Below are 23,283 nucleotides of genomic sequence, written 5' to 3' on the forward strand. Positions count from 1 at the left end.
GTGAAGAAGGTGTGGATTTTTCATCTTTTTCGACCCCCCTGAACCCTGGGGCACAGCGCAAGGGGCCCGTTGGTGCTGTTCAAGTGAAATGTGCAAAGGCTCTTAGCACGTCCCTTGTGTGCAGCCTAACTTTTAGAAAGGAGGAAATTAGACGATAAGAGTGTCATTTGCGTGGGTATCCTACGGCCGTCGTACGGACTCTTACGTATCACCTACACACCCTGTGCGTGCAGCATTTGTGTGCGTTCAGTAGGGAGTATGAATAACCTCACTAATGACTAGAGTGCTGAGTAAAGGGCGCTGTGCGACCGCATCACCCTATAGACCATTTGTGAGTGTAACTTACATAATCCTTACAAATACTTCACAACACACTTACCACATGCATGACAATGGTACGTTCAAGGAACTGTAAAAAAAATAAAAAAATACCTGCGCTCTCTTAATGAAGATGCAGCCACTCCTCTCAACGACCCTCCACGGGCCCAGACAAAGCTGGAACGCTTCGTTTACATTCTGATGTCCACACAATATCATAAGTTTAAGAAGGAGAACAACATATTGTGGTGTCTTCACTTAGAGTAATATATATTTAAAAAAGGAAAGACAAAAAAATCTTGAGTGAAGCTTTTTATCCAGCTGGTGCTGCAAGATTAGCTCACTAATCAAGAGAATTAAGTCAATCAGGACAATTATTTAACCCCACCAATAACCTCTGATCATTTTAATAACATAAAGATCATCTTTACATACTTTCCTGTTTTCTGAGAAGCCAAAAGAAATCATTTCTGCTCAGAACATCAAAATCCTCATAGTGTAAAATCATAGAAATGTAACAAGTTGAACCTTTAGGATCCAAAAGAGAAAGGGGGATTCATTTGAGATCTGACTGGTAGGACTGTTTGTTTTGTATTATAGGCTTTTTATTTTATATATGTAGTATTAGTCACATGGAACAAATAAAAAAAAACCTTTGTGTCTTTGTCACAGTCTGGTACTCCACAACCTCTACCGTCAGATTATGTACATCAGTTTTTATCTTTAATATTTGTAACCTTATTTCTCTGTTACAGCTCTACACATGTTTATGTCAGGAATGGTTTCAAACACTGATGTCCCATCAAATAGTTTACAACAAGGCATTTATCGTTGACCTCTTGTTGTAGAACAATGGCTAAATACTTTTTACCTTTTGGTATGTCGCATGGATTTTTCGGTCTGTGCTTTACTTTAAAAAACTGCAGGCAGAGTTCCCCATAATTTGCTGTGTAAGAATGTCTGCTTAACGATTGTGGTCAGATTTATGGTTTTGTTTAGACTTCAATGGTCAAGTCAGTAAACTCGCTTTCCTTGCTAATAAAGACAAAACTGTTCAAACGTATTTATGCTAAAGCACTCCAAAGTCCTCACGTTTTGACCCAACCTGTAAGTGAAGTCCTCATAGACAGTCTTCCATTAGCAGCACTCAGATCCTCCACACAGCTTATTGTTGCCTTCTTTCCTACTACAGCCCTGCCTTCCTCCTGACCCGACTGCACAGTAACCACGGCTCTGTCAGCTATCTCTTTAGTGTCGCCCCGTCTGAGTCTGCTGCTGTCACAGCCCGACACTTTGTGACACGGGGGGGGGCTTCCCGGGGAGACTGCTGGGAAATTCATTCTGTCAAAGTGTCAGCTGCATCAAAACTTCAGCCAAAAGCAGAGTGTCAACACTCAGGAGGGTAAGACTGAAACCCTCTTCTGGAGGATCGTCAGGATCAGGCAGCCGTATGCTAACTATAAACAAAAGGCAGTCAAGACAGTTTACCTGAGTCACGCATCAGTTTTTGAACATATTTATTCAGATTTATGGCTCACTGGAGCATCAATGTGCTTCTTTAGTGGTATGAAAAGACAGATTTAGGGCAACACGCTTCATTACCTTGCAGCTGTCTAACATTCATTTAGCCCATTGTAAAAGAATAAACATCTGGATCTCTTCTGTACTGAATTTCACTGGTATTTAAGACACATTTCAGATTCCTTTGTGTAAATAAGGTTTTTTTTCCTTAACTGCAAACTGTTTTTGATTATTAGGCATCAACTTTAAAGAACCACTCCCATGAAAATGGTGTTTTTCATAAGTTCTTTTGGCGTCTTTTTGATGATGGAGGACAAAGAAAACTAAGCTCAAAATTGCATTTCTGAGTATTTATGTATTCAAATTGTTGTGAATCAGGAGCAGACAAAAAAAAAACGCCGTTTGAAAAGCATTTCACTAGAAAGCAAAAGGCTTTTCGTTGGAACGGTTTTAGTCTCTGCAGTAAAACACTCCCCATTCTTTTGTTACTGTCTCACAGTTCCATAAAGTTTCTGCCTGGCAATCGAAAACGTCAAACAGAAACTTTGTGTGGAATTCAAACAGGAAGAGCTCATCTTTATTTATTACTTGCAGCCGGATGCTTTAATGCAAATGTGCTTCATGACCTGAACTAAAGATGGCGGGTAAAGAACCGCTGCCATCAATTGCCTCCCTGCTGAGTCTCATTTGTGACGCACTCCGCGTTAAGAAATGATGATTATTCTGGAATAATATTTTACTGTTGTAATGACATGCAGATGCAAAACTGGTAAGTCAGAGCAGAGATGGAATGAAAAAACATGCGAGCACAAACAATGTGAAGGCGAGCCAGGAGGAGTCTAAATATCTGAGCTGGGGTAAAGGCTTTCAGACAATCTGTTCACCTCCTGCTGGCCACCAGGTCAAATCCATTTACGGCTCAGAGACACTGCAGTGGTTACAATCAAACACACACGCAGACCAGGCTGGCTGAAATGTTTAGCTGCAGGCAGGTCCGCGGAGTGTCTTGGTAATTCAGCAAAAACAGAGCTGGGTCTGAGAATCCATGTCATGACCTTTGTCACATGCCACACCCTATGAGTCTAGCCAGGTTTTTTTTTCCTCGCATCCATTCAATCGTCTCAACAGAGCAAATGCTTTCAAACACTCGATAAAAATGTTGCGTGGCTGCTTAACTCACTTTAGCAGCGGGTCAAACGTCGCAGACATACCACAGCAGGATCTCCCACCAATCAGAACATCTACACACAAACACACACAACCTCAATCAATACTTGGAGGCAAACACGCCAGTCCTCATTAAGCTTTTCCAACTCACCTCAAACCTCCCTGGCTGACCAATGCTGTGGATTACGATGGATTAGCAAACCAAACAACAGAGTATGTCTGAAGACTTTCACAAACAGCGAATGAACACCTTGTCATCTGAATGTAAACACGTTGGATTAAACGCCAGAGCAGAGGAGGAGTCTGCTAATGGCAATGGAGTACGTGTTGACAGGTGAGAGAATCATTAACTAGAGCAGCCTCAGCAGGGGATCACTAAACTTTTACAGAGTTTAAGCAACAAATGCCATAAAACATCAACTCTCACACTATCTTTGGAAACCCTTTTTGGAAAAAAGATGTTCAGCTGCAAGGTTGCACTGAAGATGAATGCAATTTATTAGTGTCTAAAAATGAATACTTTAAGTCCTTATCAGCTTTTCATTTGTGTAAATTGCTTTCAACCCAAAAAATTCCTTTAAACATTGACTAAACTAAGAAAGTATGTCCTGTTAGGGAAATTCTTCTGGTATTAAAGGATTCTGGAGGTAACTAGTCAACCAATGTTCACAGGGAGATGACTATAGATCCAAATGAGAAGCCACTGAGCACCACAAAGGTGTATCTGTATTGGAAAACTGGGATATTTTGAAACAAAAACAGGCAGTAAATAAAAAAAAGAAACCCAATGTGAGTGCACAGTTCATGCCTGCAGCTATTCAGTTTGTTTACTCTGCTTTGAAAAGAAGCCGGACTCCGATTTATTCAGCAAAATGTCAAATAAATTATTTTTGACTCCAGGAGGTGATTCGGCCACAGGTGGAACATTCAGAGACCAGAGAGGGTTTGCTTTTTTTTTGGAGCCAGAGGCTGCATCCTGCATTCCTGCTTCTTTTCTCTCAATCTCTTTCTCTCTTTGCCATGAGCTGGATGATTGGGCAGGTCAATGACCCGCCCTGCAGTCTGAGGTATGACTCACTCATCAGCAGAATTAGCCCCCACCCGCCATGCAGACCACCATTTCCACTCTTTCTGCTGGTAAAGCAATCATGAAAAACACATCTGTGTGTGCTGAAGATGCACAATGATACATGTACCAAGTTTCTACATTAGTAGCCCCACACAAGTGTGCAAAGAGATGAGTAGCACTGCACATTTGACGTTTATCGCTTAACTCTTGGTAAGGCTCAACCCCTGCCACCAATTTATAAATAAGCAGTAATAGTGAATCAGTGTTCTGGTGGCTGAGCTGCTTAAGAAGCTACAGGTTTAAGGCTATTAGAGCAGAGAAACATCGGTGTGGGTTCCCCCCCAAGGGAATGAGGATGGATGGTGTTCATTTGAGACCGGATCGCATCAGAAACAAGTTCAACTGTTATGATGTCATTCCAGCGGCTGGAAGAGTATCTGGGTGGGTGAGGGTTAATATGCAGAAGGACCGTCCTATCTTATGTAATCTCTATGTGATTTTTCCAAGGGAGAAATGTATTTATAATTCATAAAGTGTACTGCTAATACGCTCGTATCTGTGCTAAAGCGGCGATCTCTTGTAACATGATCAACTCTGCGTTCAACTCTCAACACTTACTTTCACAATTACACCATTAGCAAACAATCCAAATGAGCTTCTATTATTCAGTGCAGGCTAAACCAGTCCCTTGGTGAGGTTTAAACTACATTCCAGAGAAACCAGTTTAGTTTCTTTTGCACAAAACCTTTCAGCAGAGGAACTTCCTTTACAACGTAAAGAAATGCACTTAGTCAATAAACTCATAAAGATTGCAAACTGTTTTTTTTTGCAAAGCACTTGGTATTTTTAAGATGTATAAATCAGTGAAAAAGAAAGTAAAAAAGAAATAAAAAATAAATCAAAGTTCTGAGTTTAGGATATTAAATGAAGATCCTTTACAGGAAGGTTTTAAAGGTGTAGCAGATAAAGACGGATTTTAGAAGTGGTGACTTTACCTGCAGGGCACATGGTAGAAGGGATATCCGGCTGGAGGAATGTGATTGCAGTAACCCATCTGATTCCACATGGCGCTTCTCTTTTCAAAGCAATGACTGTTCACAAGTTCAACAACTGTTGCTCGATTCAGTTTTAAAAGTGGTAGACTTGGATTTGTGATGCTGGGAGACACTTTTGTCTTTTGTCCATGGGAAGAAATTGAGAGGAGGTAGTGCTTTTGTAGGCAGGGATGACTGAGAAGGGGAGGTGACTGGATAATATGATGAGCTGAGTCTGAACAGGACAGAGATGATGTCAGGTGAGTCAGGTCTGGGGCTGTTCAAGCATCTGGAAGTGAAGTCTGCACTCGCCGTTAACCCCACCTTGACAGCGCCGCAACACCTCAGAGGAGTCTCAGACAGCTGCCCCAGGTGAAGTCTGCCATCACACTCGCCTCATGCCTGGAGCCGGTCATTTCCCCTCGTGTCTGCAGATGGAATCAGGGGTAGCAGGTGTGGAGGTGGTCAAGCTGGCTTAGATTGTGACAAATCATGTGTCACCACCTCACATTTCAATGATTCTGAACGTAAAAAAAGGGATCTCAGTCTAACACGTGCAGATCGAACTAAACCTGATGTTTTCAGGAGAAGCAGGTTTCCCGGACATCCAGCAATCCAGCAGCTTTGGTTTTATCCATGTGTGCTGTAGATTCTCTCCAAACTTCCAAAGTCCAACAGATCCATGTCAAGCCGATGCGAGTGGCTCAAATTTCCATCCACAGCTGCACTCCGCCGAACGTGGCTTGCTGTCGAGAGAGCCAGAGCCAACACGAGCGCTTCTGCCCCAAATCACGGGCTTCTCCTCGGCTTTCCAGTCTCACGCAGCAGCAGCAAAACGAAAGAGAGAAGGAGAGAGAAGTGGTAGTGGGGGAGTGAATGTATCGCGAGTGAGAACGAAAGAACGAGGAACAGGTTCACAGAGTGAAGCTGCATTCCTTTTCCCGCCTCGAGCTCATCAGGCAGGGTACAAACCTCTGGGAAAAGGAGGAGGAGGAGGAGAGACAGAGAGATGATAAAGAGAGGGATGAAGAACAGACGATTCACCTGAACTCAAAATATCTGATTCAATGTAGTTAAAGAACCGAGGGCAAAAGCTTCTATAAATATCTTCTCTTTTCTGTATTTACGCTTATGAAAATGAAAGAGACTGCAGCCTAGTTTTCAGAGTACATACCAGAGTAAACTGATGCTATTTCTCACTTTAAGCAACCTCTACCAGGACTGGATCCCAATTCTTCCAGACAAAAAGAAGCTTCATACATTTTTTTGAAGGGGTGTAACAATTATTCAACTTAATGAATCGATCTATATTCATACAATCCAACCAGATCGATCTGTCTGAGACTAATTCTGAATGGAATATACCTGTACTGTTATAAAATCATTTCAAAATGATATAAATCAATTATAATCGATATAGGAAAATACCATTTGTTTATTTTACTACAACATAAAAACGTCCAAGTTCCATTACACACATGTGATGACAGCCAAAAACTAATCAGTCCATCATTCCAGTCCAATGTGTGGAAAGACTTTGAACTGAAAGTCATGTGACCATCCAGTGTGCTAGAATGTTCTAATAATGTTTCCCTTTGGATTCTTTGGATGTGGAAAAACAACAGCGGTCTGAACTTTAGGAAACTAAATTGTGAATGGATTTGACATTCATTCTTTTTTATTTGTTTGTTTGTACACATTTAATTTACACTTTAAGTTTTTGGCTAAAGATGTCCTGGATCCATTTTAGGTTAAGGAATCAGATCAAATCAGATTGTTTAAAATGAACTAGTATGGACTACAAATCATATCAGCAAAGCTCAAGTTATGATATGAATTGAATCGTCGTTAAAATGATTTGTCACACCCCTAACTTTTTAGATGGTAAAATTATCTTTAAAACCATGTTTTCTGCCTGACACTAATTTTTTTTAAATCATCTTATAGTTTGGATAACTATTAAATAACCAACGCAAAAAGCTAACGGGGTTTAAGATTAAAACGTCTAAATAACTTGAGCTAATGGCAACCGTCCCACCTGTAAATGCGGCCCTGGTGGCTAGCAGCTTTGATTTCTCTGATGAGACCAATTCTTTGGGCTTGAGAAAATGTTCATGTCTACATTTTTTCTTTAGAGAATGTACTGGACCCGCCTCACACTGAGCATCTGGAGGTTTCTGTTTCTGAATGACATGACCAAAACTGACAGCTATGGGTGGCATTCAGATGAAAACTAAAAAAGACAGCAGAGGTGAGTTTAAGCTTTTTCTCAGAATTTACCACAATTTCAAGTTCAAGTTTGAGCTGTGTGAAGGCTAGCAGAGTAACATGTAAAGATCTGAATCCCCAACATACTGGGTACCAGGGGGCAATTACCATATCAATGGCAAGCAATTAACATTACCCAGTGGGGGTCCTTTGGCAAGACCCTTAAAGCTTCTGCCTCCCGAGGGCAGTTCGGCTGCAGCTCACCGCTCCCTCAGGGCATGGGTCAAATGAGGAGACGATTTTCCCTTCGTGGAATAAATACAGCATGATAAAATTAACATCAGGGGTTATATTCTCACCAACTAATAGGAGACACAAAGTCTTACTTTACCTTTTAGAAAAATGAGACACTGATTTTTTTTAAGTTATTGTTTCTATTATGATAAATATAAATTAACTATTGTTTTTTTTGGCATACATATAATGAGAAAATAGCATTTTTTTCTAAATATAATATAGCTTATTACTTTTGAAAAAGGTTCACTTCCTTTCAAAATAAAATACCGGTACATCCTGTTCCGTATAGGACCATCTCAAAACAGAAAATGTAGTAGAGTGTCAGCAGTGATATTTTAAAATAAATAAATAAACACTATAAACAGTTTATTTTACTGTTTGTGGTGCATCTCAGCCAGAAATTCATATATTTAAATGACTAAATAGAAATTAGAGGTCATTAAGTGACCCCAACTGGATTTTTTTGGACTTTACGTTCCACTTAAAATCCTTGAATTAAAAAAAAAAGTAGAAAATTCATCTTATAATCCAGGGAGCCTTCATTCTGGTTGCGGTCACTGACCTCCAATCAATTTCCTGTAGAAAATGAAATATTCTATTCAAAATCTATCCAAATGTTTTAATACGGCTTTGGTAGAAGAAGCTGCAACACAAATTACAAATTATTGGAACATTACTGGTTGTTATCAGCATTATAAAGTTTGATTCATCTGACTGCTTAGCTTTATTTAAAGTACCTTTTAGTCTGAAAATGTCCTATTTTTTAAAATAATAAACATTTTATTTTTTTTTAACTTGAGAGCAACAATGGAGGCTCCAGAGCCTCAGGCTGCAGACCCCTGACCTACATCAACATTTGCTAGAGGAATTATGCATCTGTTCAAAAATTCTTCATCTTCTGGATTTGTAGTTAAGAGGTCAGGTGGCGTTTCCTATCTGCTGTAAGAGGAAACTTTCTTCTGCTTTATGATGCAGATAAAAAGCTGCTAGTTATTTAGTTCACTTTCCCTCTACATAAAATTCAAAGTTTATCAGCCATAAACAAACCTTCAGTGCTTTGCGTGCTAATAAAGATGATCTAATCTGTCACCTTATTTCATACGGCGCGTTAAGAATAACCACAGATGACCACAGTGATGCATGGGGCTAGAACCATAAAACAATGAAATACATGCAAACAAAAAAGAATCACAACCCGACATAACAAAAACGAAATTGAAAACTATCAAAGATATAGATAAAAGGAAAAAAAAGAAATGTAAACTAATAAGGTCGAAAGGCAAGAAGTTGAGCTCATATATGAACTAAAAGCCAGTTCATATCTGGTCATAAAGGGATTTATTTAATTTGTTAAATACTTCAAGCTGCCTTAAGATTGTTTTTAGCACATTTAAGGTTTACAATTTATTGCGATTTTCACCGACTTTTACGATATGGATATTGCACAGCTTGAAATTGCGTCAACAATAAATGTGTGATTTATTGTGGAGACCTAGTTTAAATCATTGACTGTATTTGAGAACTGGACTGAGCAACACTTCCTAAAGTACTGGCTGGTTCCAAGATGCCAAAATCCCATAGACTTCAATAGAGACATAAACAGCTGTTACTCAGTCATTCTATTGGTCAGAATAAACATTCTTGCTCTGCTACCTTCTTTTTTAGGTTTTTGCTAATCTTTTTTTTTTCCAAGTAATTTTTTTTGTGTTGTGCAAGTTGTTTACAATAAATTGATCGATCAGATGCCTCAACCAAAGTATGTGGTCGTACGTCAAACGCTCTAAGCGACTCTTCCAAACCCATTTTCAAGTGGTAGGGACTTGAACTTCCAACAAGCTCCCTCCTGATTGGGGAGAGTGGTTGCCATGGGAACGTGCAAAACAATAAGTACAAAAGTTAAGAACAAAAGATCACAGACTGCAAACTGCTAAAAAAAAAAACAGTCTACGATAAGGAATCTGGGAGAAAGAGAGGAAGGACTTTCAACTCTAAACCCTAATTATCCAAGCCTGAACTTTTTTTGCTTCTTTTTTTTTTTTTTTTAATAGAATCCATCGAAACTTTCCCAAAATTGCAGATATCCAATCTTGGAGTGTCTGATGCTTTTGCACTTACCTTTAAAAATAAGATTCAGACATATTTAGACTGACTTGGACCAATCGCTGCTTACTGATGTTGTCTGGCTCCAACATGGCATTGCCTGTATCGCGAAAAAAATGGCAACTAATTTGACTTGTTAGAATCGGAAGCAAATCCTTTTCTACAGCTGACATCACACTCGCTCAGTCCAGTTCTATTATACAGTCAATGATTCAAAACCTACACGTACGTAAAAGTAAATAAAACCAAATTTTAAAGCCAAATAAACGGTGAATGCAGTCTGCTGCCGCCAACAGTGGGTTATTAAAGGCGTGTAACCAGAAGGAAGCCTCATTTACATGACAGGCAGTCTGTGGATGAGAGGTCACTCTGTCGAGCTAAATGGAGAAGTGGAAGACCGCTCCAGCCTCCAACCAAACAGAGAGTGCCATGACCCTGCTTCAAGGACAGATCCCTGCAATAACAGTCACAAAGATAACTAAGTGAAGTCACAACTCACTGGAGGATAAAGTCCAGACACGGCAGGCTAAATCTCTGAATGATATCAGCCTTGATAGAAGAGTGGACAAAGATTCTCAATTCAAATAAAACCACACATGTTTATTAATGTAATGGCAGCATATTCCTAAATAAAGTTTATTCTTCATTTTTGTTTCTACATATTCTCTCCTTGCATTCATGTCCAAGGGAAGTCTGGACTGGTGCGAGGTCATTTTAAATTGGATTCCTGCAGGAAAATGTTTACACCTGTAGAGTGGCAAAAAGTTTGTTATGCAATGAAGAATAACCAGCAGCATTTTGCCACATTTACCAAATACTTTTATGAAAATGTTATGAACGGACTGAGCTGGACAGATCCCCAAAATATTGTCTCCCCACATCGGCTTCGAGACAGATTTCTACTTTGCATCTTATTTATAAATATTTATAAATCATTTCATGCTTCATTATGATGTGTGTGTGGGTGTCTGGGGGGGGGGGGGGGGGTATTGTAGGTGAAGGTTTTTATTTTTGTTTTCTAAATGTAGAAAATGTTTTTACAATGTTAAACACTTAATGATAGGTGTGCATGAAAAGTGCTTCACAAATAAAGTGTGATTTGATACGGTTAAAACCAGCTCATTCATTTTGTTAATTAAGATGATTTCCATCCACTAAATTATTATAAAAGTTTGAACTTTTTTATCTTTTTAAAAGAAAATTTTGAACAATTATTCAACTAAAACTTGAACGAGATATTTTCCAACATATTTGCAGCCAAAGGAGCTAAGATATTAAAGTAATTAATCAAACCTCTTTATTCAGCTTTGAGGAACATCATCATTTGTGGTGTAGTAATGCCTGAAAAGCCCAAATAAATGGTTTGCTGAGGTGTGGAAAGTGGAAACAAAAGAGGAAGGAGTGTAGTGGGAGGGAAAAGGAAGGAAGAGGGAGGAAAAAACGATGAGGGCTGAAAAGAACAGAAGAGGTAGGCATGGCCGTCTCCTGCTGTTTGTTTTTGTTGTAACATTTATTTCCAGAGCAATCAAATCAGGGAGGCAAAAACACAGGGGACCCTGTGGTTCCTTTTTATTTTTTTTTAATCCGTCTCCGCTTCTGTCCGTTCTTGTTGTCCTTGTTGGAAAATGCAGGTGGGCCCGTCCACCCACACACCAGCATTAGACTGGCAGCACATCCACTGCCGGGCCTCACTCAACGGAGGAACAGATGTGAGGAAAACTTGAAAAGGACGCCGGTAAAACAATCCCGCATTTATGGGGACAGACAGACACGACCCTACCTGAGAATATAGACAGCAAAAACAAAGGAGTCTGTACAGCAGGAAACCCTGCAGCAGACGTTCGGAGGATGCCGCCCCGCTGATATTTGACAGCTGTGTGGAACCGTGTCAGTGGGAGTGATGGCAGCAGAGCGATTGGGCCTGCTGTCAAGCTTATCTGGCTTTTACAGCCTAAAACTCCTCACCACTTCTTTTGAAACGCACACACAAAATCTTTAAGCACACCTTAAGCCTGCAGTCAGGGTCACAGCTGAGCTCATGTTTGTGGAAGTCCTAAAAAAAAATAAAAAATAAAAAAGAATTCTCATCATTTTTCAAAGTGCAGTCCTTAAAAAAATGAGAGCAATTCCTAAAAATAGTAAAGTATTTGTTCTTTATTTACCAAGAAAAAAGAAGTATTAGCGGAACAAAGCATGCTGGTTGGAAATTTAAACAACATGCTGTGCTCTAGTTAAATATCTCCATTATTCCTTCCTTCCAGCAGCTTCAAACTGAAAGACTTGATTTTATTTAGGGCTCCACATAATTTAAAATGATAAATCCACTACAATCTTTAAAAAACCTAAGAAAAAACAGAAGCGGATTGGCTGATCACACAGACTAAACGCGTATAGATTACACAGTACAAACCACTCTGTCATTGTATTCCTCCTTACATCTTGTGCGAATGGGGGCGGGGCTCAGACGTTGCATTATCTAGTTCATGTTATTCCAGACGGCACTCAGCTGTCTCAGGAAAAGCCTGTGGAGTTTGGATGGCGCAATCCCGTTTATGAGTGTGCGTGGATCCCTGGGGAGCGTTTGATCCAGATTCTTAAATCTTCAGTTACACACTCACACACACTCCTATTTATACACCTCCTCTGAGTTCTTGCTTTTTATCATGCCTTGAAACCTTACATCTTTCAAGTCAGACCCCGACACCATAATTAGACCGAGTCTTTTTATATACTGGACTGGGTTTTAAAAGGTAACTTTTGATGGTTTTGATCGAACAATGTCCCGAGATCTAAATTAGAATGGGATGTTTTGATGCTGGCAGCTATGCGCTAACGTAGCTCATGGGTGACTATTGATGAAGTTAAGGAGCGTCCAAATTTGAAGACAATATTTTTGCCATGTCTCTCCGCTTGGAGGGATGAGTGCAGGGATGGGGAAAAGCTGTAGGGAAGGAATTTGGATTCGGCTTTTCTTCAAAGTTCAATTTTTGAGTCACGGTTTTGTTTGGGTTTGATTTATGATTTCTTTATTACAAAACAACAGAAAAAAGAATTAAATCCTTTTTAAAAGTTGCTAATAGGAAAGTAAGAATGAAGAAAAAAAATTCAGTTTCCTAATGCTAAGCCTGGTGTAATGTAACAAAATAATAAATAATAAATTCTTCTTAAATATTGCACAACACGTGTTTGATCCTTTCAACGTTACTGGTATGCAGTAGGTATGCAACAATTCACTTCCTATGATTCAGTTTAATGGTGAAACCTACAGTTCAGTTTTAATTTGAAAATTGTGATGTCGCTAATTTCAACCTAAACGTTGAAACGTTGCCTCCAGATCTTAATGGAAGATAAGGTTTGATCACAGAGCCAGCTCAGTGGCCTTGTGGTAGAGTGTCCGCCCTGTGACTGGAAGGTTGTGAGTTCAAATCCAGGCCGAGCCATACAAAAGACTATAGAAATGGAACCTTGCTTGACAAGCATTAGGGGATGGTTTCCAAGATCCCACATGGGTTAGGTCAAATGCGGAGAACAAATTTCACACACCTAGGTGTGTGACAGATCACTTGACTTAAAAAAAAAAACCTCAATTAAAGACGCACTACAATGAAAACTGTTTTTAACATGTTCTTGTGGCATTTTTCTGAGATCAAAATTGCATTTCTGAGTATATCTTTTTTCACATTTTTGTGAATCGGAGAAGACAAAAAAAAAATTTCATAAAGGCCTTATTTGTAACGTGGAAAATACAGTGGATGGGCCAAAAGATCTCAGCTCTACTCTAACCAGAAGGATTGTAACACTTGCAAAGCTGCTTGGTGCTGATCATAAAGTCTCCCTCTGAGGAAAATCATGTTTTTTGATTTTTTTTTACGTGTTTTTGTGGCATTTTTCTTATGAAAGAGAGCAAATGTAATAAAATAAATCATTTCATTTCTGCATTTTTGAGTACCGTAAATTCCGGACTACAAAGCGCACCCGATTACAAGCCGCACCCACCCATTTTCACTTGGTTAACTGCTTTTAAACATACACAAACCACGTCGGAGTAAAAGGCACATGTATTAGGCAACATAGTAAACCTGACCAATCACGTCCTGACTCCCTAACTAAGTGAGATTTATAACCACGCAGTGGGAGGAATCATGCATTTTGGATATACCCACACCCACTAAAAAGCATGGACCTCTATTCTGTTCACAAGTTCCTCAGTTATGGTTTTTTTATTTATTTATTTATTTTTAGTTTTTTTTTACTTATTGACAATCTAGGTAGCATACATAAAATTACAAACAGTAACCATATAATCAACATTACATTCCTCAGTTATGATGAGGAAATTTACATCAGCGATTCCCCATTTCCCATGAGTCTTAGGGGCTAAAGGCGGGGCCTCGCCACACTGTTGTACGTGTTTAAGAGTGAGCAAGTATCAGCAGTGCACGGAGGGGTGAACGGGAACAGCTCTCCTTCCCCTTGTGTCGCGGCAGCGTTATGGGAGTAACAGGGCTGGTTAAAAAACACACCAGTAAAATAAAGCAACGGCGACTGAAAAGCGCGCGCCTCAGCGCGGCGCGTGCGTCAGAAGTTTCATCCCACAACAAACACTGTTGCGCCGCGGACGCCTCTCTGCGCTCCCCCCGCGCGCTCCCCTTCCCATCTTTTTAGACACATCTGGCCAGGGCGGCTCCAGGGAGGAGCAAATCGTGTCTGTGCAGAGCAATCGGACTTAAAACTGTACGTTTTGTGGATGAGGGGCGGATGCGTTGTTACGTGTGGGAGCCATCAGACTGCCATCGGCCCCGCAGCTCTATGTGATGAGCAGCAGGAGAACATGTCTCCAGCTCACACGGAGGCTGTGAGCTTTTCAATGCAAAATTCCGGACAGTCCTTAGAAACCGTAAAACCGATCACGTGGATTTGTGTTTCCAGTCGTGTCCCGGCAAAATAAAGGCTGATGTTATTCCCACATATTTACGTGCAGCCAGCCGAGTCACTATGACTCTGATGTAAATTCACTCCGGAGCATGCGCTGTTCTCTCCGTCACGCAGCTGACCGGCTTTTCCGAACCCGATGGTGATGGTGGATTTTTTCACGCTGCTTTTAACGATTGCTTTTAACTTGAAAGCTTCATCATATTGTAGTGGCGATCACGTGCACGTTGGGTCTAATGGCACCAAAGGATTCTGGGATGCGGCCGGGCATGCGTGTTTCGTTTTGTTGAACCATGACTGAAGTGTCTAAGACCTGAAGTCAGGTCCATGCTGTTTGGCTGTTTAGTGTGTTGAAAAACAAATGACTTGTGCTTGGTGTCAGATAGAGAATTCAAACCATTCACTGAGTCCGAAAATACGTACATGGCGGCTGCCAATTAAATCCATAAATTAGCCGCGTCACTGAACAAGCCGCAGGGCTGTAAGCGCAGGAAAAAAGTAGCGATTTATAGTCCGGAAATTACGGTATTTCTCCTTTTAAATCTCTGTCAACCAAACTGTCGCAAATGCGTTCTGGTTGCATTCATGAGCTGTTGTGATGTCACAACGTTTTATAAAAAATATCAATTGTCATAGGGAGACTTTAAGCCAGGGGTCGGGAACCTTTTTGGCCAGGAGAGCCATAAACGCCACATATTTTTAAATGTAATTTCGAAAGAGCCATACAATAATGTAGTGTCCCTTTCCCACACTAAGGCACGGAGACTTAACCTCTTTTAGGGTTCTTTATTCTGGTTACTGTAGACCGCAACAAACGCCGTACAATCAATTCAGCAACTCCAGAATCTGTCCCGCCGAGACGAGAGCGCTTCTCCCAACTTTATATTCCCCCGTCCTGCTCCAGCCCTCCCATTTCCTTATTCGGCCCATGGCTGAACCCCATTGGTCCAAACTCCCTAACAACAGGCTGAGCGACAGAACTGAGGGCCAATCAGATCTCTGCTTGAACGATGCGTTCCATGAACTCCAGAACTTTTAACGCGGGCCAACAGCCAAGTTAAACTCAGTCCGCGACAATATGTTTAAAACTAAATATACAAATGAATGTGTGCATTTGATGTAATTTCAACATTTTTAAAGTCCAATAAGTCTGTGGATTATTTTTAATAACATTGTTATACTGTTGCTAATAAATGATGAGTATTTCTCGTGGTAGTTTTGCTGATGGTCTAGTCTGGTTGATCCGTGGTGAGTTTCTGCTTCATGCAGGCGTTGAGACTTTAAACGTGATCGTAGGTCTGAATGTTCTTTAGATGTGAGACAGACATGGAACCAAACACACACACCCACGCTGCAGGAGTGACGGGCAGCAGGTTTACGTTTTTACGATCTCTGCGCGATTCACCTGCTGCCGGTCCCCCCCCGCCCCCCACCCCCTCTGCTTTCTTCCTCACACATCCCGTCCCCAAAACTGCGCGCTCTTCCTCAGGGAGGCAATTCAAAGGTTTCCGGGTGGTACAAACTCTGTGAAATAATAGATAACAGTAAACTGATAGTTTTTTCTCCAAGCACCGCTACTACTGCGCGCCTCTGGCATTGCATCGCGCCCGAGAAGGACTGGTCTAATGAAAAAAAAAAAGTATAATTAAGGATTTGTCTGCGAGCCACATGTGACCATCAAAAGAGCCATATATGGCTCGCGAACAGAAAAGTCAAAAAGCAAAAGTAATTTCCAGAAATCAAAATGAAATGTTAAAAAAATGATAAACAATAAAAACAGAAACAACTTATTTGTGATAGAAAAGAAAACGTTTGGTGTGAAAATGCCAAAAGCATTATATAAACACAATTTTATAATGGTATAGGTCTATTTAATTTGATTAACAACTTCCTTGCTCCATACAGATCGATCTGGTTGGATATATCAATTCATGAAGTAATCGATTAATCATTACCCAAATGGTGTAAATCAATGTAAGTTACATATTTCAAATTTCCTTTAATTTACTGAAACATATACTTCAATTGTATTTTTTAAATGTGCATTTTAGACATTTCAGTTTCAACTTTTTGTTTTATGCTGCCAGTGATTGCTGCCTCTTTCTGGAAAGCACTTTCAATTTCTTCTGCTTCAGATAATGAGGCAAATAGTTTCAAAGTTTCACATTACATTTCTATTCAGCAACAACAACAAAAAAAGAAAATCTCTGACCATTTCTATTTTTGGCTACAAACCTTTACCTTCATACAAAGGTAAAGGTCATACACTGGGGCAGCCGTGGTGCAGCGGTGGGGCGTCGACCCATGATCGTCAGATTGCAGGTTCGATTCCCGCCATGAGCCGAAGTGTCCTTGGGCAAGACACTGAACCCCACCTTGCCTCTGGTGGTAGGCCGGCGCCTGTGTTTGGCAGCGGAGCGGCCACCAGTGTGTGAATGTGTGTGTGACTGGGTGAATGGGTCTGTGACTGTAAAGCGCTTTGTCCTTGTAGGAAGAAAGGCGCTATTTAAGTATACGCCATTTACCATTTACAAAGCTCATGCTTTCAAGCTGTAGCATTAATGGCAGAGTGTGCCATGTTTAACCTGTTACCTTTAGAAAACGCGTTTGCTGTCTCGCTTCACTTGTTACCAATCGTCCCTAAAACTTATCATAAAAAACGCATTCCTTTCCAAGAAATTTAACTACAAGAGTATCTTTTATGCAACTGTTGTGAAATTACTCAAATTAAAGAAAGGTTAATCCGCTACACCTGGAACAGCATTTTAAATGTAGCCTATAATAGGAGTGTGACGATAACCGCATCACCGCACTTGGTTTTTTTTTTTTATACTTCTTTTTTTTGTTCTGCATATGAAGGATAAACACATTCATCTTTGCTGATAGTGTACTTTTTCTGCTAGTCCTGTGTTCAGACTTCAAGGGTTTTCTGGGGTTAACCTTTCATTACTGTTCTCTTTCACTCCCTGCGCCGCTCCTCTCACCTCTTGCGCTGCGCGCGCGGCTCTGGCTCCCTCTTCTCCCACACACACGTGTGTGGTTTCAGAAACACATACACATCCTCATTGATTCTACAAAAGAAGCTTCCGTCTCGTGAGGATATACGACAAATTTAACGCGTTCTAATTATTAATTTCCATTGAATTCATTTCCATTACAAGCTGCGTGCGTTCTTGAGTGCGCGACACGGCCACCCGCCGTAGGATTTTGTGTTGGGGGTGGGGGTGGGGGGGGGTTATTACTATTCTCCTTCACTCCGTAACACCAAACACAAACGCGCACTGTTAGAGTGCGATGAATATCACTACGTTTTGTTTGGGAACTATTTTGTGCAGTGCAAAGTTACGTGTCCGTATAAATAAAGGCGGAGCCTCCTGCGGCTTCAAGGATACCGGAAAGGTGACAAAGTGTCTGCAGTCTCGTTTCTTACTGGGCAATATATAATATTCTGAGGAGATGTCTGTACCAGAGAGCACAGGTGAAGCCTCGCGTGCAGCTCCAGAGCGCTCTGCTGCAGAAGAATCAACACGCACCCCCAACACACCTGTGTGAGCTCCTTCCTCCTACACAGGCAGCGCAGTGACCCACACACACACAGTCATTCTACAACACCTATACAGTTAGTTCATTAGTTAGATAGGTAGTAGTTAGTTGTTACTTTTATTTGTTAATAAAGAATACCGCGTTGCAATTGTATTCATTTGCGACGTGGCCGCCGGGGGACTTTGTGTTTGTTTTTTGGGGGGAGGGGCTGCTGGTTCATCACCGCGGTGATCAAAAATCCCACACCGTCACAGCTCTAGCCTATGAAAATAGACCATTAAAAAAATGGCAAGATTGCAACACTGAGCATAAAGTATGTTTAACCTCTCAATTCTTGGGAGACCCTCAAGTAGTAAAACATCAACCTTAAATGCCAACAACAATAAAAAATAAAAATAAAAAGAGCTTATAGAACCTTTATCATTGTGGGAAATGTTATGGGTATGGGAAGAAATTCAAATCCGATTTTACTCACTAAAAGCTGTGGGTGTGTCATTATAGGGGTCAAACTGAGATGTTCAATGAACCAAGCAAAAATAAAGAATTTAGTCAAAAGAAAATAGAGTCAAAGCACAATTATTTATGAAACCTTTCAAACCAAATATCAAAAGTAAGAACAGGGTCTAATTGAATGCTGATAGAAATGCATCCATTAAAAGGTGTTATTTCCTCAACACCATTTAGTTTGTGCTATTTTAAGCCTGTTTTGTACCGTGGCATTTAGAATGCAAAAGGAGAAAATGGGTACTTTATTCTTGAGCAAACAGCTGACAATAACTTAGTCTGAGCCAATGTTTGGAATAGAAGAAAAATGACATTGTCCACAAGCTCATTGCTCAGTCATCACCTTTCTATTGTTCAGAAATGCCACATAGTTACACCATGAAGGCCAAGGATTGACTTTTGGTTAATGGAACTTTGAAAGAGGTCTTGGTCCATTAATGTGTCATTAAGAGCCACTAAAACTGTGAATGCTGGAAGACCAAATTCTGCCCTAAAAAATATTTGACGAACAAGACCATTTTTGCTTTTTCATAAAATTGAATCATAACAAAAAAACAACAGATTTTCAAAAATTACAATCCACAAAATTTGTCTAGTCCGAATAAAAGTACTGATCTCACCTTCTGGCTTGATCATTAGAATAGATTTCAGGATTTCCCTGGGTTAGTTTGAACTCTGGACACACATAAACCTAGAGAAATAGCTTTGTAACCACCCTCACACTCCTATCCCAATCAGCTGTTCATCATCCTGGCATGAACCTCTTTTGATTTGGTCACAGCGTGAAGTTTAAGGCTGCTCAAAAAAGACCTAGTTATGTGATTAGTTTGAGTGGGGCTGGATCTAATCAGTGTAGAGAGTGAGACTTTCTCAGTAATCAATGTTCAGTAATTGCTTCAATGTTCTAAAGAAAGACATGAAATTACTGTTACCACAACAAACAGAATGGAAATTGACTGTTTTTCCATGAGCATTAATGATTACAGTGGTAAATCTGCAATTTATTTAATTCGAATCAGCTCTTGTTTTACGGTATTACTGTTTGCTATGGAATGCATTAAAATTAGACAGACTTTAGACATTTTAAATTGTAGGACTGTATTAAATCACAGTGCAATCGTATGTATTACCTCTAGGAATTTTAGGCAATCAAACTGAGACGGGACTAAGAGGGCGAACAGGCAGAAATATGACTCAAAAACCCATTTCACACAGCAGAGGTGCCAAAAAACCTAAAAGAGGCATCCATCTGTCCAACCATCAGTTCAAAAAAACACAAAAGCACCATATCAGTGGCAGTTTTGCAACCAGCATGGTACCAACAGCCAATCAGATGACCGCAACGATTTTGGAAACACCACAGCGGCATTGTGCCCTCCTGTGTTGACCTTATCCTCACTAAGACACACTAATTTGACTGTGTTACTACCTTTGTTGACAGCTCAGATGTGTATCAAAAAACTTCCGCCTCCTTTTAAATTCACACAAAGGACCCAGATGTGCCAGAAAAAGCCCTCAAATGCAAGGCATTCAGGGGAAGCAGATAACGACTGAATAGAAAGAAAAAAATCCACGGCCAAAGCTGCAGCACACCGTTCATAAAAACTGTCCTGACAGCATGAAAAGTGAAGTGTTTGTACAATCCCCACTGTAACATCAAAACCCACTAGCACATTTGGAGTAAATTTGGAGTTTTGAGGGGCATAGAGTATAAAAATTGTAACCATTTACAGTAGGTTTTTTTTCTAATAGATGCAAACAGAATGAAATTCCCGATAAAGTTGAACATGGTTTACAAAATGCTTCAGCAAACATGTAGAGAGGATTTGGAAACAGGAACACCTGATGTCATAGGAGTAACATTTGAAAGTTTCTCTATGATCATCTTTTCATCTATGGTAAAATGTTTTCCCCTTTGGACTTTTAGTTATGATTAAACCGTTTTTAGCCAAAAAAAAAAAAAAAAAAAAAACCTTTGTCGTTTAGTAAGACACAGTTTCTGCGAAGTGGCATGACTTAATCAGAAATTCTCCTCTGAGCTGTGGGCGGGATTGTTGGTGCAAAGTAAACCCATTCCCATTTCCCATCATCGGTGTTTACACGCTCTCCCACTATCTTACAGCCCCTCCCACCCCCAACTAGAGGTGTTATTAGAGGTGCAACAAAAATTGAAAGCAATCCAGCCGTACAGTCCATGTTTCTGCACGTGGATGCATCATCATGGAGCCTCAGGACTGTGGATTGCAGCACCTACGTCACAGCTTCAAGCTTTTTCAAATTTCATTTTGTCGTTTGCTCCATCACGATGGTTGAATTAAGAAATACTCAGAAACGCAGTTTTGATCTTAATTTTCTTAACATGTGTCCTCCATAGTGAGAAACAGCCACACGAACATGTTAAAAACACAAACACACTGTTTTCTTCAGAGTGGGTCCTTAAGGAGTGTAAATCATTAAAAGTCTACTTAAAGATTGCAGGATATTCCGTCCTGCAATGCTTGAAAATTAACTTGAGGTTTTTATTCTAAATTACAGTGTTTGCTTTCCCCCAAATATGGTGTTGGGAGATAAAGCTTTAACAACACCTTTTTAGCTTCATTTGTCCCACAGACATTGTTCTAGAAAAAAGGTCTGCAGAACTCTGTGAATTATTTATCAAAGGCTCATGATTAACAGCACTGGCTGTAACCTAAGCTCTTCAATCCTATAGAAGAAGTCAGAATCAGCTGATTCACATTGATTGCAAAAAAGCACTTCACTACAGCGTTGCAAATTAGAATAAAGCTGCTTTTCTTCATTTCAGAATTAATTGCACAAACAGTTGGAGTAACAATAGTCAAAAGAATACTCTGGGGCATACTGGAGTTAAAGCGTTGGTATTAAAAGGTTAAGGATTCCCGCCAATGCCTATAACTCAAACAACCATTCAAACACAAAAAAAAGAAAAAGGAAAAAAAGGGCAGATAAATCAATAGGTTTTATTCCTGTTTTTCCTATGAGTGATATAGTGATTCCTGGCTGTGGGAAAAAGAGATGATGACTCAACACTATACAATCCAAAAGATCTAAGAACAACCAAAAATTCCCTGAATACCACCTGACACTATGTGTAGTTTAACATTTCAATGCCCCAGGGGACAGGGCAAAAGGAGCCCCTTTCCAAACAGACTGGTTTATCTGTGAACCTGATTCACTCAAACACACCATGTTTGGAGGCAACCAAACAACTGAATACCTACCTGAATACCAAGCAGGTAGGACGAGGTGTAGACAAAAATACAGATGGAAGCAGCGGACAAAAACATTTCGAAGCAGTTTGGCCGACAGTCATGCACAAACTCGAGCACACTGGTACTTCTCTTGGTTAATGTGACCCACTTGCCATTCCTGTCTTTAGATTGATCCACAGGACCTTACCTGACTTCTGTTTGGATTTAATTGGAAAAGACACTAAAGTGACTGCACAATCCGAATAAATTACACATCTAACTAGGTTCAGTTCTTCAAGGACACTTGGATCTGAGCACTTTCCATTTATGTCATTGCAATAGCGTTTGGGTGGGTGAACTGAAAAGCTTCACAAAAGGGGAAAAAAGAACAAAGGCATCGAAGCAAAGCTGACTTCACTACATTGACTTGGTGGTGATAAAAAAAAGATCAGATTTAAAGAAGATTACACAGATATAACAGACAAAACATCTCTGTGAATCACTGTTGGATTAAAAGCAGTGTCTCTGCACCCCTAACAGACACTGACACTAACACGACTCCAGAATTACAACCACAACCGGGAGAGCCACAAAACACATGTAATACACGAGTATTTCTGAAATCAAACACAAACCTTCTTGTTCTGTTGGGTCAGCAGATGAAAAGTCCGACATGGGCTTGGTGGTGTTCATTACCACATTTAATGCAATATTTACACATGCAAATAGACTTAGACCGCCACAATATTACTCAAAAATTCGGAACTATTATCAGTGGAAGATGGAACATGTTTTTTTTTAAAACATATTTAGGAGTAATATCAAACTCAAAATGTTCCATGGTAAACAGATTTTAAAAGAAATTCCATTCAGTTTGATCATTATTATCTGTGATAATAAAAACTTGCACAACAGTCATTAAGAGTATCTGTGTTGCACACACAAGTGACCAATTTATACAATTTAGGTTTCTGCAAATAACTTTTGTTTTTTAAATTCATCTTTTTTATAGGTGAGCATATCTGTTTCGCTTTTTTTTTTTAACAATTCCATCTGGTCATTTTTCTACTCTGAACCCTATGTAGGAGACAAACACAGAACAGTGAAGTCCTGTCTGGCTTTCCCCATGCCAGTCGTTTTTTTAACACTTACTATCTTTATTTCAGTGTGAAATAAATATCTAAAATAGTAGTGGAAGAACACAGCAACTCAATATTTTTTTAAACAAAAACAGGTCAGCAATGGCCTCATCCAACAGCAGGAGACGACTCCCAATTAGGATCTGACCACCTGACGGTGTCACTAAAGCTGTCAAATATCTCCTGTCAAGCTGAATTAATTTTGTGTAACATTCAGCTGAGGATCAGTGCCAGAATTTTAG

At 40.0% G+C, this 23,283-nt stretch overlaps 1 protein-coding gene across 9 annotated transcripts in view; it reads right to left on the reverse strand.

Moving 5' to 3' along the window:
- plekha7 (pleckstrin homology domain containing A7) overlaps nucleotides 1-23,283 on the reverse strand; it is a 138,411-nt gene that overhangs the window by 92,979 nt on the left and 22,149 nt on the right. The window contains exons 1-2 of one of the 9 annotated variants that reach the window (XM_011475783.3): nucleotides 5,434-5,998; nucleotides 5,071-5,344 (exon numbers count right to left, since the gene is read on the reverse strand). The exons of 7 other annotated variants lie outside the window; for them this stretch is intronic. In XM_011475783.3, the coding sequence (XP_011474085.1) occupies nucleotides 5,071-5,141 (71 nt within the window). In that variant the 5' untranslated portion in view covers nucleotides 5,142-5,344; nucleotides 5,434-5,998. Of the gene's footprint in view, nucleotides 1-3,019; nucleotides 3,064-5,070; nucleotides 5,345-5,433; nucleotides 5,999-23,283 lie in introns of those variants that run through there. One more of the 9 variants, XM_011475784.2, reaches the window with a different exon arrangement.

The sequence above is a fragment of the Oryzias latipes genome, chromosome 6 (assembly GCF_002234675.1).
Source record: "Oryzias latipes chromosome 6, ASM223467v1".
Classification (NCBI taxonomy): Eukaryota; Metazoa; Chordata; class Actinopteri; order Beloniformes; family Adrianichthyidae; genus Oryzias; species Oryzias latipes.